Source organism: Magnolia sinica, chromosome 7 (genome assembly GCF_029962835.1).
Source record: "Magnolia sinica isolate HGM2019 chromosome 7, MsV1, whole genome shotgun sequence".
In the NCBI taxonomy this organism is placed as follows: domain Eukaryota; kingdom Viridiplantae; phylum Streptophyta; class Magnoliopsida; order Magnoliales; family Magnoliaceae; genus Magnolia; species Magnolia sinica.
In genome coordinates this window covers 9412341-9429923 of record NC_080579.1, presented here as the reverse complement: position 1 = coordinate 9429923, position 17583 = coordinate 9412341, and the positions used below count along the sequence as shown (strand labels likewise).

Sequence of the window (17583 nt, the reverse complement as noted above, 5' to 3'; positions counted from 1 at the left end):
GGTTCCAGTTTGAGCAAATTCAGATCAGGTTAGGTAAGGTTGGTACCATCACATGTACTTGAGTCAGGCTGGATTGCAGCTATTCGTTTGGATTGCAAAAACATGAATTCCCACACTATAACCATTAAGTTGATTCAAGTAGCATTTTTCTAATGCAAGATGCAAAGAGGCAATTGTGACTTAAATAGAAATTCTCTAGTGCAAGATATGAGGTGCCAGCAAAGCAATGACTTGATTTTAGGATTTCTACTTACTAAACAAACAGGACCCCAAGAATGGAATCCACAGACAGTTGGAAGTAAACACTCCCATTTATTCATCTTCCAGCTTAGATTTCTCGCACCCAAGCTGATACATTACTGGAAAAAGTAAATGACTACCATTTATCCATGTCTATGTTTGGATTCCTCGTACCGAAACAGGTTCTCCAAACCACATGGTGAAATAAGCCTGAAAATACACAACAATCTGTGAAAATTCAGTGCCTCAAATACTGAGTTTTCTTTTGTAAGCATTACATGAACTATGGGCAATGGCGGTTGTCCCGTGGCTGCCACCATCCTTAGTCCCATTGGCAGATGTGATGGGCCCACTGTTCTGGCACCCAGCAGACCAATCCAACACAATTAGCCATCTAAATCCCCACAATCTTTATAAACCTGCCATTCCCCCTCATGAGATCTTTAACTTGCTGAACTGAGAAGGCCCACAAACACCTCTCTGCTACATCTTTTCTTTCAAAATCTTGCATCATGATGCATTCTTCTTGCATTTGGGCATCAAATACAATGGGGCGAATTTCACATGCATCATATACCGAATCACCTATGAATCTAAACACGTATTGAACAATCATTCCTGCATTCTTGATCGTCAAGTGTCCGGGACGTTCAAGTTTTTGAAAAGCTCTGGGAGATGGGCATTTGTGAGCTTGGTCCGCTTGCTCAGCTCGCGCTTCTTCTTGGTCTTGGGCTTGCTGGGGGTGACACCGTGCACCTGGGCCAAGGACTTCCTCCGGGCTGTGTTGGTTGCGGGTTTCATGCCATTCTTCTGCAGGTCCTTCTCGATGTCAACCATGTCGCGAGGCAGCTCAATCCCACGGAAGAGCAGCTTCAGATCGTCATCCACCTTTATCTGCGGCACCTTGTGGTCGTTTGGGTATGCTATGTCCTCTTGCGAGTCGAAATTTGAGAGCAGCCAAATCTGCCCTACAGTTTTCAGAGCCTGCAAAAGATAAATGAGTATAGATTTGCCACCTGATGAACCTAGTAATCTGAAGTGGGGCCCTCATGATTGAGGGCTCATATTGCCAATAGGTGTTCGGCTGGCATATTTTGGCAGGAAAAAAGAGAGGATGATCCACTATTTTCAAATGCATAACTAACAGTTTTTAAAAGATACCGTCGGCATATTTTGCTACATTCTCATTTAGAATTTAATTTTCTTTTTCTTCCTTTTTTTTCTTTTTCCTTTTTTTTTTTGAAAGATTTTATCATCTTCCACTTAGGAGTGCAACTCAGGCAAGTTGGGTCGGGTTGAGGGTCAACCAGAGCCCACCCGGTAAGAGGACCCAACTCACGCCTTATCCAAATTCCAACCCGTGCTGCCCAACCAGAATTCCGCCATACTCGACCCAACCGAACCCAAATATAAATGACTATTCCAAACCCGACCTAACCTGACCCGAATTTGTTCAACCCGATTTCAAATCAGGTCAGTGGTTTCCAACCCGAACCTGACCCGAACTCGGGTTGGGTCAATAGGGTTTGGGTTGACCTGAACCCAAGTTGTAGCCCTACGTAACGATACAAAATATCAATAAGGTGTCATATCGTTGTAGTGAAACAAGGAAAGAGGAATGCTAAAAAAAAATTTTTATTTACAAGAAAGAGAACACTACAATTATGGGCATGCTTAATGGAATTCCATCCAGCACCCCAAAATATCTCTCACTTGATGTGCAATTGTGTACAATGATCAGGATCATTGATTTGGTGGTGCATGACAAGGATGGGACATCCCGCATGGCAAATCGACCGGGTCTTGGTAGCCATCCAATCAGTTGCCCGAGAAACGAAGAAGTTAATCAGCAATCTGATCATAGCCATGTCCCATCTATTTGGTTTGGCTTTATGAATCATGTTACACCATTCATTCCTACCATTAGCTTGATCAAGATCAAAACAGATATTCTCATGAATTGCCTCACAAAGTTTTGCCACCCGGCTGGCCACCTGACATCCCACCTCCTTTACCTAGGCTCCATCAAGACTAGCTAACATGTTGCTACCAGGTGCATTCAGAAAGGAAGAATAAACTCAAAAATGAGCAAGGGTGCATATTCAACAGGCAAATTCACAACAATCAGGTGGTCATAGTTGTCCAATCACTATTTGTTTGCCCTATAGCCCAAGCACAAGGGGCCCACCAGATTAACAGTCCCAAACATGTATGCCATGTGTACAGTGGGACAGCACTTCGTAGAACTTCAACAAAGAATGCCCTAATAGCATCTTGCAACAATAAAAACACAACAACGGCCTTGGCAGTGCCAGTAATAGTATTGACTGCCAAGAGAAATGCAAACAAAATGGAAGAACCAAGGATTCCATCCTGAAATAAAAGATATGATAAAGGAGCGGCGAGACTTCTACATGCTACACAAAAGATGGTAATCATGCAGAAATCAAAAGAATATGTTGACAAATCAAGTTACCTAATGCTTTATGGTTGAATCAGAACTGACCAGATTCAAGTCGGTTAGCCAAGCCAGCAGTACCAACTCCAAACTCTTATCCTTTGAAGGGATTGGTGGTTTTTTTTCATTGAATTTGTCTCTATCAAACTGATCAACTACTGAACCAAGCCTGAATTTTGAACACTGGGCTAAAGCATAAAATCAACTAAATTGAGGGACCTTGACAGTGCTTAAATGTACGCCTCCAAATAAACTTTGAGTAGACTCAAGTTTGAATTGGCTGAGCATCTGGGCAGCATGGAAAAGCAAAACCAGAATGGGCAGTCAGGTTATTGCTCTTCCTTCCCTGAAGTGATCTTCTGTTTGTTTCAAATACCAATTTGTTGTGCAAAACGAGTGTGTGGCATTCCACTCCTGATTACTTTGGCATGGAAGTGTTTTGCCCACCCCCCAAGCCCATGGTTCCTTCTAAACTTCCCCATTAGTACCACAAAACAAGTGTAGCAGTAAACGTTGAGGGGGTAGAAAGCAGGCTTGACTTAGGGTCATAGCTTGTAGGATGATTGTGAGGCTTCTGTTTCTTTTTCAGGTTACCAAAAAAGAGCAATTGGATATTTCTATTCTTTTAAGATTAAGGTAACGCCTTGTTTGGCAGATGCCTAAAAATGAGTTCATTTCATTTTAGTTAACAGTAATAATATATAAGAAACCTTGATCTCTAATACACAATTATGGTTAGCATGAATTCCTCATGTATTAGGGACCATCTAATACATAATTGCTGTACACCAAGATGAGATGAACTCGTTTTAGTGCCTGCCAAACAGGGCACAAGCTTTTCATCTAGAGAAGCACAAAAGTTTGTAGCACAAGAAGGTAATGGAGTTCATAAATCCCATCTTTATGCCCAGTTATAAACCAGTATTTGAGATAACTTGAAAGTTCTCTAATTCCAAACACTGCAGAGGCATTAAGCTTATTGAGGTTTGCTAATCTTACCCAAAACCCTACCTGCAAACACATGATGGCATGTGCCATGAGTGCAGGATCCAAGCCATCAAGTACACCCACTGTGTAGAGGGCGTGGCACAAAATTTTTTTAACAGTCCACTCATTAGGTGGATCATGTAAATGTCAAATGTGGAGCATTGGCCATGTTGTTTTTAAACATCCATTTCGTTGTACATACAAAACCCACATGATGAGTAGACCAACCTTGTCTGATCTATCTCATCTACATGACCGAGGCCCACCTGATGGATTGCTTTGATCTTGCACACATGCACGTCCCTACGGTTAGCTGTGAAGCAGGTGTCTGGGCAAAAGATTAGCAAACTTCCAAGCTTACAAACAAGGGAAATTAATAACAATTCAACATGCAATTGTCCCTTAAACAATATATAGAAAGGGCCTAAAAAGTATGCTTTTGACCACCTTTTTGTTAATCCTTTCATTCATGGATAGCTGTTCCTTAAGCATAGACAAATACAACATCAAAATAGGGTTCCAACTCCAACCCATGGCTCAGTGGTAGACAGAGTGTGTTTCAACATTGAAGTCATGGGTTAAGTGCCCATGTGTGGGGTGTAGGTGTGCGCGCGCACGAGCACGTGTGTGTGTGTGTGTGAAAATACAACACCAGAAAATGCACATACCTGCAAATCTTCCATCACAGATTGGTATGCATCCTTGAGATCAACGACAGCAATGCCCTCTGGAAACTTCCGTACCAATTCAAGCAGTTGCTTTTTGTCTTTCAAATCATGCTTGGACTGGAAAACCAAACAAGTTCATGTTACTGCACAAGCGCTCAGAAGGTTCATACTTCCATTTTTCCAAGAACATTGTAGTCCATCCTAGAACTTTCTCTTCCGTTTTACTGCAGATGCCCCAAAAATGGATGGGCAGCAGATGCCAAAGTCATGGACTACAAACTCCGCAAGTAACTCAGATTTTCAGAAGCCAAGACACAACAAAGGAAAATGAACAAAATCTTTTCTACAATCCTGGGTATTACCAACACGTGAAGGTTACTGCTTGGGAATTTGATAAAGGAAATCCAAGTACTACCCAAGATACAAGAATCTTTCTAAATAAAAGACTCGTATAGTCTCGGCCAGTCAACCACAAGCTAACATGTTCTATTCACCAGACAGTTTTTTTCCCTGGCCAGTCTACCACAAACCTGGCAAATATGAGGCTTGCCAGCTCCATATGCACCAGAGACATGCCAACCTGGCATTTGTTTGGGGCATCCCATCATCTACCACGGGAGGCCCCACCATGTAGATCAGCGGTCGAGTAGATATGGAAACATTGGATGGTCTTAGAAAAAAAAAAAAACTTGGTATCCATTGTTTCCACAAATCAGTGACCAATCTGACAGTTGAATGGCATGAGCTTTTGTACAAATCATATAGATGGTGTGTCCCATCTGATACATGCTTTGATATCCAGCACACATGCTTAGCTTACGTGTGAGCATAGAGATGCATGTGAGGCCAGCAAAGCTCAGTAAATAGGATCTCTAATTGGTAACTACGTGCAGGTTTGTAGGTTTTCTGGTGCAAGAAAGCCTTACCTTGTACGAGAAGCGCTTCCCATCATAATGCACTTTATGGTTATTCCTCAGGCTGTCAAAGACGGCCTTGTTGGCATTCACATCAACATAGCATGCTTCATTTATCTGCTCCGCAGTGAACGCTTGCCTTGTCTGTGGAAGTAAATTTAATCAGTATGTGTTCAAAATGTTGAAGGCTCTAAAAGGGCAAGGGCCCCGAAAGAACATGGGTGGAGGTAGTAAGAAAAGACTTGATGACCTATGGTCTAACTGAAGTTATGGCCCTTGAAAGATTGGAATGACAGATTTTATGTAGCCGACCCCAATTAGTTGGGATAAGGCTTAGACAATGATGATGATGTTCAAAATGTTCTTGCAAGATTTCCCAACACTGGTGCAAGTCAGGGCTTATATGAATCAGATCTTTAATTCACAAATAAACTCAAGCAAAAAACCAGATCTCTATTTCACAAGTAAACCCAAGCATAAACACAGAATTCCACAAATGATTGAGATATAAAAGGTAATTCAACTAAACACAGATGGATGCTCCAAGTCTTGAAGAAGGATTCAAGAATATCTTAAATAAATAACTGGAAAAAAACCTCAAACAGATTTTCTAGCAGAAACGATATATATCATCATCACATAGACTTGTCCCAGAGAATGGAATTTTTTTTCCAGCAACAACAAAAAAAAAAAAAAAAAAAAAAAAACAGCTAAGAAAATTTTCAATTAGCCATTTGTTAATACCCAATCATTCAAAAACCAGTATGTGATCTTGGCCCTTGATTAAACTTCTTCTAGCTCTTAAACCTAATTAAATCAGTCCCAAACAAGCCAACTACTAGGCTAGCTTATTTACAAAATAAAACAGTCCTGCAATGGTTCAAAACATTCCACAATAGAGCAGCTAAAATAGTCTGAAAATACCCCCACGTTTCACCAATTTGGCTATCCAAATCCAACCCACAGCTAACTATTATTATTCCAGTAAACCATCAAATCCACTTGACAAATTCCCTTTTTCTTTTCTTCTTCTTCTTCTTCTTCTTCTTGTGCAAAACTGATGTTTTGAGTCAGCACCCCCTAAAGCTGTTTGCTGCATTTCGGACATCAGTGATATTCTTTCAATATGAAATACAAGTGCTGTCAAGGAAAGATTCCCACCATCCCATGTTCACCAGGTCGTTGGCTGGGGTTTCTGATTACATGCCACTTCCAGCAAAACTGGCCTATCTTCACCTTAAATCCCTAATAGCTGGTTTTGGTTTCAAGAAGTGAGAGTACGCAGAATGATTTTTGTAGAGGAATACTACTATCTCATGCCACGTCATGGAGTTACATGACATACATACCAAGACATCTGTATTGTACAAGTGGCATTAGTGCACGGTCATTGGGATTTAGGACTTGATTTTGTGGTAAACCATATGAATGAATTATGTCCCAAACTTCAAGGGGATTAGACAGTGCCAGCCATCTGATCAGTGGCCTGAAAAAAGGACAGTTTGCATTCAATAGGCAAAACTACTGACAAATGCATGGTCAAAGTTATTCAATCACTGCAAGATTCATCTTATAATCATTCTCAAGATTAGATCAAATACAGGTACTAACTAGTTCTCTTTCCCCTTTCGAAACTTCAAGTTCAAACATGCAAGTGTGGATAGTCAAGTAATCAATTTAGAGCCCAGCAAAGGATACTGATGAGAGTAGCATTATGAACCTTTACCATGCATAAGAAATGAGAACTAGGCCACTCATCAGGTGGGCCTCATGCGTAAACTGAATGTGATGCTTTGGTCAAATCTATTTAACTACCCATTTCTTTCATCCAAATGTGGTCCACCCGATCACTGGAACATTACCGATTTTTGGGCCATGGCACATAAAAAGTAGAACCCGACCAATGAATGGCCCAGTTCTCACATAGATGTCATGTTGGCACAATGTGGGAGAAGAGTTAGTTCCAAATGGTACCCTTACAAGTAGTTTTCCATTTTCTGTTTTTTTTTTTTTGAATCCCTATGTGGCATGGAGTAAGTTTTGAAAGAGAATTTCAGGGCCTATGGCAGCTGTCCTTGCTAGGTGTCATTTGAGCAATTTGGGGGGAAAGAAATGGAAGATGTTTCCGGGATGAGGCTTCCAAAGTGGAGGAAGTCATCCTTAGGGCCTGTTTGGACCGCCGGATCAAATGGCATGGAATTGCATTAGATGGAATTAGTACCATCATTGCATAATGATTACATGTTTAGAAATACCATGGTATTTTGACCGTCCAATCCCACGTTTGGGATCGCATTCTTCCCTTGGGAAATACACTGTATTAAGTAATTGAGTAAAGCTTGCGTTTGGTAGACGATGGAATTATAATCAACAGACCACAATTCACAATTCTTGCCAGTTACAAGTACACATATGCAACTTGAATGTCACGTGTAAAGGGCACATATGGATGGATGACGTGGATAAAACACATGCTTCAATGTGGGGCCCATAGATGTAGTGGATTTCCAAATCCACCAAAAATCTGCAGTATCTACTATTGGCTCTGGATGATATGATACTAGGATTAATGCAATCCTTCCCTTTGTTTCCAAATGCAAGATGGAATTTGCATAGGGCCAAATGCAATTCCATACCATACCATGCACTAAACAGGCCCTTAGAGTCAAGAATCTTGTTGTCGAATGGGCCTCTTGTATTACAGCTTTAGAAGACTGTAATTTCTCTTCTTTCCTCAGCCTGTAATTTTTTGCGCTTTTTGGCTCCCTCTCAATAAATTTATCAGTTAATCCTCAAAAATAAATAAATAATAATAATAATAATAATAATTAATAAATAAAAATAATGCTGAAAATTTGGTAAAATTCTAGTCCCACGTGCAAGATTCTACAAATTTCAGCGAAAACCAAGGGCATGTTTAAAATGCCAAGCCTTCTACTGTTCACATGTAAAAGAGATAGGTAGAGAGAGCCAGACTCATACCTCAAGGAGTAGATCTATAACACGTTTGATCTGAGCACCTACAGGAGACTTCCTAATAGTGTTGATGTGCTGAAGCCTCTCTGTATCATTTGAAAATTTGATTCCAGGAGCCCTCACTGGAGCTGAAATTGTGCTTGCAGCAGGTATGTTCTTGTGAGATTGGGGGGCCTTAGAGGATGCTGCTCTGGCTGCTGCAGTGCTGGTAAGGGTGGTTTGGCACCTCTCTTGCTGCTGCTTGAACTTATTGAGGCTATCCTGCAATGATGCCATCTGGGAAAAGGACATACACATGAGGGCCACAAAAACCAACAACAAGGAACAAACGGAGAGGGATAAACCCTCTATACTTGAATACACATTACAGGAGAGCAAAACACCCTAAAATTTTGCAATTAATTGCCTCAAAATGGAGCCTATAATAACCCATTTGCTCTAAGAATCAGGGCTAGCCAGTCATTGACTATTTCAAATGAGAATGTGATCCTGTTCTCATTTTGATGCCCTCTTTGAATGCAGAAGCATAGCACGCATCCCACAATCTGCATTTTGTGGGATATGCCACATGCACTGCTCTGAAAAATGAGGCTGGGCGAGGGCTCATTGCACATCATTCTCATTCTGAGGGTACATCCAAACAGGTCCTAAGCCTTCCCACAAGCCCACCACGATGCTTCCACGTTTATCGAATGTTTCCTCGGAGACATCTGATATAATTGGATGGCTCCTATCAAAGAAAGAGAAACACTAGCGATGCGGAGCTTGGCATCGTTAAAGTGGCCCAAAACTACAATGCAAGGACCGTGTGACACTAGAAAACAACCACTATAACCCTGTTGAAAACATAAGTATGATCAGATGCAGATTGTAACTCAGATAGCAATATTCTTTTTTGCTTTTATCTTTCTTTTCCTTCGCTCCTTTTTTTGTAGATAACAAAATATTTGATAGATGAAGAATAAGACTGTTTTTCTCGATATAGGAAAGCAACTAAAGAGCACAGAATCAGATTCCCGATACATGGTAAAAGTCCAACTGGCCATTCTTGGGCAGACTTTTTTTTTTTTGGAGAAGTAATAAAATTTTATTTAAGCCAAAAAGGCTAAAAAGCTAAAACAAAAACACAAAAAACAACAAGCCAAGAACCCAATCCCATTCCCTAATCAACAAAAAACCCTTCCTAACATTAATGACTATGGATCCACTGCTGTTTCTGAAGCACCTGCTATTCTTTTCCATATCTTGTGCATATTGTTAGCCACCTCATTAATCTTTGTAAAACATAACTGCTCTCAGCTGCTTTAGAACTAGAGGTAGAAATGGGCTGGGTTTGGATCATCCTAAGCCCAGTAGTTTCACTCTTAGCTAACAGTTTTAGCCCAAACCCAACCCACTACCAGTTACCTAGAGGCCCAACCTGACCCAACCACTTAAAATTTACTAAGCCTGAGCTCGACCAACCCGACCCAAACCACTTAAATTCACTAAACTTAGCCCAACCCACAACCGGACCCATTGAATCGTTACTGGGTCAGGCTTCAACAACCTGACCTGATACTGCCTGAGCCAACCTAGGTTTTAGAATATGATATGGGGCTTAAGGTATTGCAACTTGGCCCAGTTAATGGATATATGAATGCATATATTATACATATATATTCTTATGTCTTGAACGATTTATTAAAAGAGATGGTCTAGAAATGAATAAAATCAACATGATCATCAATTTACATCGTCTACTCAACAGGCTTGCCTACGAATACCCATGGCTAAAGGATACACTTACAAACAATCCTACCTACGTGTTTTGGAGCATGGTCCAAGTCAATCCACTGTGGATCCAACAAACCAATGGTTTGAATTCCTAAAGACTGAGCCACACTTGCCAAAATTGAAAGTTTTCTCGTATTTAACCAATAGTTCTCTGGTTTATTCGTTAAAAAAATTCATAATTAAGGGCTTTGAATTTCGAATCCCTAATTAGGGATTTTCAGTTTTTAATCTATAATCCACAATTAGGAAATCGACACTACAAGTCCCTAATTAGGGATTGGAAAACTCAAAAATTCCCAATAGACGAATCATTGCACAATACTACTTAAGGATTAAAAAATGCCCAAATTGATGAGAGAGAGAGAGAGAGAGAGAGATACCTGATGTTGCACAACGCCCCTTGATGTGCTGGACTAAGAAAATAAAAGGACAAAAGAATCCTAGAAAAAGATCGAGCACAATATGTTAGCCAGGGGGAGAGAGAGAGAGAGAGAGAGAGAGAGAGAGGAGAGAGCGGAGAGCGATAGGGAGAGATGGAGAGTTCGCGCGAACAGAGAGCTATATATATATAGAGAGAGAGAGAGAGAGAGAGATTTGGGGCATCCCGTGATTGACGTCACCAGGTTCTGTGGGTCCCACCATGAGGTACGGGTTATCTCCAAACCGTCCGTCCGGTTGGTAAGATCGTCGTAAGTCTTGACTCGAAAAATAAGAGATATCCAAAAATAAAGTGGACCACACTGTAAAAAGAAGTAGAGGATTGAACGCCTGCCATTGAAACCTTTTGGGGGTCACATTAATTTTGGATCAACATGATATTTGTTTTTTCTATAGCAGAAATTTTGTATCAATATGATATTTGTTTTTTCTCTTTATCCAGGTATTTTTGACCTCGTGAACAGATTCGATGGAAAGTAAACGTTACGGTGGGCCCTACAATTATTTTAATGGTGAGAATCATTATCCCCTGCTATTTGTGGTGTGGTCCACTTGAAGCTTAGAAATTATTAAATTTTGGGATCAAGATTTAAAATGATCTCAAAAAATGGATGAACGGTGTAGATATGACTAATACGTCATTGTGGGGCCATGTAACTTTGATCTACTTTGAACCGTTCGTACAACTCGGAACTCGTGGAGCGTCAGCGCTCGTCTTCACACGGGACGGACGCAGATTTCCTGTGAAGCCTTTCAAAGAGGTTCCTGAGCTGGAAACCTAGGTGGGGCCTCTGTAATGTTTGTGAGAAATCCACTCCGTCCATCAGTTTTGTGACATCATTTTAGGCCATGGGACCAAAAATGATCTGGATCCAATACTCAAGTGGGTCAAAAACGTGAGGATTAAACTTCCACAGTTGAAATATTCGTGGAGCCAAAGAAGTTTTGAATTAGTCTAATATTTGTGTTTTCAGTTCCTCGCGGCAGGAATGACATTATGAACGGTATGGATGGCATATAAACATCACTGTCGATCCCAGGGAGTTTTCAACTGTAGGAATTTCCCTACCTACCTTTTCCTTTAGTGAGGCCCACTTGAGCCTTGGATCCCTTTAATTTTTTGTTTGAAGTTTTAAAATAAGTTCACAAAACGGATGAACATTGTAGATTTCTCACGAACATCACATTGGGTCCCACTTTCCTGCTCAGGAACTTCCTGCAAAAGGCTTCAGCAGGGAATCGGCGTCCACACGGGACGCGGTTTAGCTAGCATCGCGAGAGCAGATCACGCTTTCACCGGCGAATTGGCTAGTGGTTGGTGCTACGTGGCCCCATCATGATGATGTATGTGTTTCATCCATGCATCCATCTATTTTTCTAGATCATTTCATGGTATGAGCACAAGAGTGAGGTATACCACAATCTTAGGTGGACCATGTCACATGAAACAGTGTTGATTGAGCATCCACCATTAATAACTTCACCACAGCCATAAAAGTTTTGAATCAAGCTGATCTTTGGTTTTTTCCCTTAACATAGGTCTGTATGACCTAATTAACAGATTAGATGTCAAATAGACAGTACAATAGGACTTAGAAGGATTATAAATGTGGACATTCAATCACTAGTGTTTTCATGTGTGGTTATCACCTAAGATTTATACCCCTCGTTTCGGTATCAAGTCTTAAAATGATATGTAAAATGGATGGTGTGCATGTATAAAACACGTACATTATAGTAGGGCTCACGTAGCATTGAAACACTAGCCATTGGGTTGGTGGTAGCGATATTAGCCAAACCGCTAGGCTAATCTCATAGTTAAGGGTAAGTGATGAATATTTTGATATATTTTACAGACCAAGGTTGTCCTAATATCGCTAGGCTAATCTCTTAAGGGTAAGTGATGAATATTTTGATAAAATTTTTATATTTAATTTATTTTTAATGAAAGTTTTTTTGTTTTCATGTTGAATTGTGATTAAATTTCTACGTTAGAGAATGAATTAATCTGTAAAATTGATTGTTTGGTTGAATGTTGTGAATGAGTTTATTGTTATATCTTTAGATTAGAACAGATTGAAATCTAAATCTAGTTGAGTTGTCAAGTCAAGAAGATTAATTGAATTCAGAATTCATTAATTGAGGATTTTTGGATCCTTATTTTTTTTTTGTTTTTAAAATTTTTACTTTTACATTGGGTAGAAAACTAGACAACCCGTTTAGCTTTCGCTATGTTCTCACTAATTCTTTATGGACAACCTTGGTCTTACCAAGTTTATTACTTCAGTGCAGTCCTGTACTTTGTATTGCTTAACAATCTGAGTGTCCTCTACCTCTTCTTTTCATTTCTTTTTCTTTTGTTTTTTTCTTTCTTTAAAAGAAAAAAAATTATTGGAAGAAGGCAAAACAACCTCACACAATTACAAAGTTGTATGAGAGAATGACAATAAAGGATACTAAAAAATAAGCCTTAACATTTGAGGACCACTCATTTTACATCCAATTTAATTAGTCCTCTCAAAGGCACTCAAGACCTGCTTAAATTGATTATAAGGCACTAGTTATTCCTCTCCCCATAAGGCCCAAATGCCAACCAGAAAAGCTAATCTCCGCAGCATGCTTCCCCTCTTTTCACTCCTACCAGCCATATGCATGGTAGAGGCATTCAACCGACATGACCCAAACCGTGCTAGAAACCTCCCAGGAGCTTTACCCAAAATTCGCTAGGAAAGGTGAAATGAATGAAGAGCTGGTCCTCCTCACTCACATGCACAAAATAAGAACGTTTGCAATCACCATCTTCCTCTTCCAAAGGTCATCGATTGTGGGCATTTTATTCCTTTCTACCAATCACGCTGACACCGCATCCCACTTAATAGAAAGTGCTTGCAACTCTCCCCAAGGGCCTATATCCAGCACTATCTAGAATGGGGCCATCAAATCAACAATCAAGGATCACTTAACAATGGCCTATTGTATATATATGCAATCCTCAACTTCCATTACACTTTTCGAGGATTAAAAACAAAATCCAAGTCCAAATTCAACAAGTGCATGTACAAGTCAGTTATGGTTGGGGTCCTCGCTCATGGATCAGTGGTAGACTGTGAATTTCCTTTTAATAGACAACAATAATGTACGTAGCCCAAGAACCTATTTTAAAATATTAACTGTTGAAGTGATAAAGTCCCTCAATATACATTGATACACCACACTCTGACAGCTTAAGCTTTTGGAGTAAATGGTTGTTTGGCATGGTATCAGAGCGGAAAGTCCTATGTTCGAATCTCAAGAGCAGCAAATATGCCTCGCTAATATATTATTCTCCCACGGGGGGTCAGGAAAATCAGGTCCGGCCGAGGGACCGGGAAATTAAGCCCGGCCTATTTATGGTGTGAGTGTCCCTCCACCTTCATCAATATGTTCCCGTGCGGAGTTCCCACCTCGCACGTGCAAGGGGGTGTTGAAGTGATAAAGTCCCTTAATATACATTGATACACCACACTCTGACAGCTTAAGCTTTTGGAGTAAATGGTTGTTTGACATTAACAGGTCTTAACTAGTCCAAGCTCCTTTTAATAACTATAAGCAATCAACTATTACATAGACTGAGTGTAAGCCCCGTATCCTAGACCGTACCGTTCCATAGGCTTCCACGGTCTTCCAGGTCGAATTCCGGCAACCTTCGACCCTTATCCGGTATTTGCGCGCGACCCTGATTCTCATGCCGTCGACCCGAGTCGACTCAACCCAGAACTTATACCTTAGCGGCCGCGTCGTCGCCGTGATTCCGATGCCGCGACTTGCGCGCTGAGGCGATACCCTGGTTGGGAGATGTGGGCCAGCGTTCGGTGCGAGGAAAACGCCGCGCGTGCGAATTCCGAGGGAATCTCTACAAGGTGTCACATCAATCAATCAACCCATCAATCCCATCATGTCAAGTACACATCACCTTTCACCCATTCCCAAGCAAGCCCCAAAAGTCAAAAAGTTCTTACACAAGCCTTACCTTCTCTTACAACTTTTACCAAAAAAGTCAAAAAGAGCCTCTTACACCCATCACCACCACATCCATCACTCCCTCTCTCTCTCTCTCTCCCTTTACAAGTCTCTCTCATTTTCAAACTCTCCCCAAGCAAGAAAATTTTATACGTATGAGCCCCTCCCCTTATCTCCCAAGCTTCAAGTGTGGCCCACCTTTCCTACCCCTTCATCTCTCATCTCAACCATCCATTTCTCATCTTCCTCCATCAAAGAGAAGCACAAGGAGCTAAGGAAGCCAATGGAGCAAAAAGATCAAGCGGTGGGTGCCTTGATAGGGTAGTTTTTGATGTTTTTAAGATGGGCCAAGTGAGGCCAACCGATCAATGGTTTGGATCTCACTTTGGACCCTAAGATGTGGCCAATGGCCCACTTGGATCATCATGATCATTCCATGATGGGGCCATTCTCCATGGACCCCATCATGATGTTTATTTTCTTGCATATTTAGGGTCATCTAGACCGTCTAATTTAGTGGAGAAGGGATCTCCACCGTTGGATTTTAATTTAATGGGCCCACATGTAATGGGACCCACTTGATGTATGATTTAGTGCAAGGGAGGGCCCATAGTGTCGGGGTCCCTCCATCACGCGGGTCTCACTCTCTATTTCTCTCTCTTTTACTTTATTTTATTTTTGTGATGATAATGAGGTTGTGTGGCCCACTTGAATGGACCCCACCATGAGGTAGGTATTTTATCCAAACCATTTATAAGTGGGGCCCACCTTATATGTGTAGTACCCATGCCATCCATCACTTGGTGGCCCACCTAAGCAGGGCCCACCTCCAATGACTGGAAAGAAACACAAATAGCTTGGTTCCAAGCCAATGAGGATGGTCCACTTGTGTAGGCTCCATCTTGATGTATGTTTGCAATCCATGCCGTCCATTCCTTTCCCAAGCTTGTTTTAGGTGCTGAGCCGAAAGATGGGACCAATCAGACTTTCAGGCGGGCCATGGCATGGCAAACAACGGGTTTACCATTGAATTATTCCCTGTTGTTTCTATACGCCGAAACAGGCCCAATATTGGGCTTGTTTTGCTTGTCTGGAGCCATGAAGGGCCGTTGGACGAAGTAGATTGTTTAGATGTGGACCCCACCTGCAAAAAACCATAGCAATATTGAAATAAGAATAAAAAATAAAAAAAATCATAGCAGCTGCTGCTGCTGTGTCAGACGGCAGCAGGCGCTGCCTGCGCACAGCGTCCAGCGGACGGGCGGTTGGGCAGCCACCCACGGCTGTAGCCGTGGGCCCCACCTTGATGTTTATCTACCATCTAATCCGTTCATAGGGTGGGCCACTACCTGACGTGGGCCCACCCCAAAAATCAGCCTGATCCAAGACTCAGGTGGCCCACACCGTAGGAAACAGTGGGATTGAGCCTTTACCTTTGAAATCCTTTTGGGGTCCACAGAAGTTTTGGATCAGGGTGAAATTTGTTTTCACCCTTCATCTAGGCCCACGTGGCCTTATCAACGGGTTGGATGGCATAGCAACATTATGGTGGGCCCCACATGGAGCCCACAAGGATGTATGTGTTTCATTTCCACCGTCCGCCTGGACGGTGGAGCCCACTGTGATGTTGTAATTTATCCCCACCGTCCAGGGACGGTGGGTGGGTTTTAACGCGTGCGTGTGTGGGTGTGTGCGTGTGTGTATATATTTATATATATATATATATATATATATATATATATATATATATACATATATATAATATTATATAATATTGTATGTATTGTATATATATATATATATTATATTTTATTATATATATATATATTATATTTTATTATATATATATATATTATATTATATATAAATTATTGATGGTTGAGGCCCATTTGATGTGCATTTGGGGCCCCATTGGTGTGGCCCATTTGATACACATAAGGCCCATAAGATTAGGCCCATTTGATGCATTCTAAGGCCCACGGGTTATGGCCCATTGCAATGCACATAAGGCCCATTGGTGTGGCCCATTGATGTGGCTCACTTGATGAACATGAGGCCCATATGATACGGCCCATTTGATGTATTGAAGGCCCAATGGGATATACCTAAGGTCCATTGCAATGTGCAGTCCCAACATGATTTATGTAATGATGTTTACGTCGGGCTATGCCTTGGGAGCAATGGTGGTTTGACGTCCACATTGCAAGTATAGTGTGGTTAAATGTCCGCATTATGACTTTCCCTAGGGCCCATTGTTAGGCTCGTAGGTATTATGTGTAGGCCGTCTAGGCCCATCTTCGTTATGAACATCATCCATCCCATATAACATGATTAGTTCCATGATTCATGATCATATGCATCATACGTATGCTTGATATGAGAAATGACTGATCATAGCATATGCCTTTGGGCAGATTGTTTAGGGGCTCCCGTATAGGGGTTGTTGCTCTACATGAGCGCATGATACGTGCATGATTGCTATATGACTGGATAGTGTGATTCATGCATTCGCATTGTGTGATATGGTTACTGTACGCCCTAGCAACATCAGGGCCGTAGCCTCCACAGACGTATCGTGGTTACCATGATTGGATATCGAAAATACTGTTCTACATGGGTTGCGATAGATATCCCGGGGTGAAAGTCCCTAAACCCTTATGGTACCAAGAGGTTGCTCCAACGTCTAGACTGAGTGGGTGCATGAGCGCTGAGTGCCGATTACCAGACGGTTGCGCTTTCCACTGTGTCGTGGTCGGTTAGAAGGGGGTGCGGCCTTACCCGCCCGAGAGTAGGGGGCAATGCTAGGCTGAGTCTGATCAGCTCGAGGAATGGGTCCGCTATTGACGAGCCGAGCCCGATATTGGCAGGCAGATAGTGAGGTCTTTTCCACTCACCTTATTGCGTGCGATGGGGCAGCAATCTGGCTTGGAGTGTACTAGACCCCGGTGATATCCCAGATTTTGAGCTGTATTGATGTGGACTTAGATGAGAATTTGTATGCTTGAGTTGCATTTCGCATTGCATGGCCTTGGTAGGGCCGACATCATTCATGCTTTGCACCGCATGACCTTGGTACGGCTATGGTATTCTTAGCATTCATCAGCATGTTCCGCATTACTCTAATACT

General features: G+C 41.6%; 1 protein-coding gene across 1 annotated transcript; it reads right to left on the bottom strand.

Annotated features, from left to right (window-relative positions):
- Positions 1-213: 213 nt before the first annotated feature.
- LOC131251020 (uncharacterized) lies at positions 214-10484 on the bottom strand. The gene is made up of 5 exons (XM_058251464.1): positions 10400-10484; positions 8250-8519; positions 5280-5411; positions 4354-4470; positions 214-1224 (listed from the first exon to the last, which is right to left on the bottom strand). The coding sequence occupies exons 2-5, from the start codon at positions 8517-8519 to the stop codon at positions 874-876; spliced, it is 870 nt and encodes a 289-aa protein (XP_058107447.1). The 5' UTR covers positions 10400-10484; the 3' UTR covers positions 214-873.
- Between the last annotated feature and the right edge of the window lie 7099 nt (positions 10485-17583).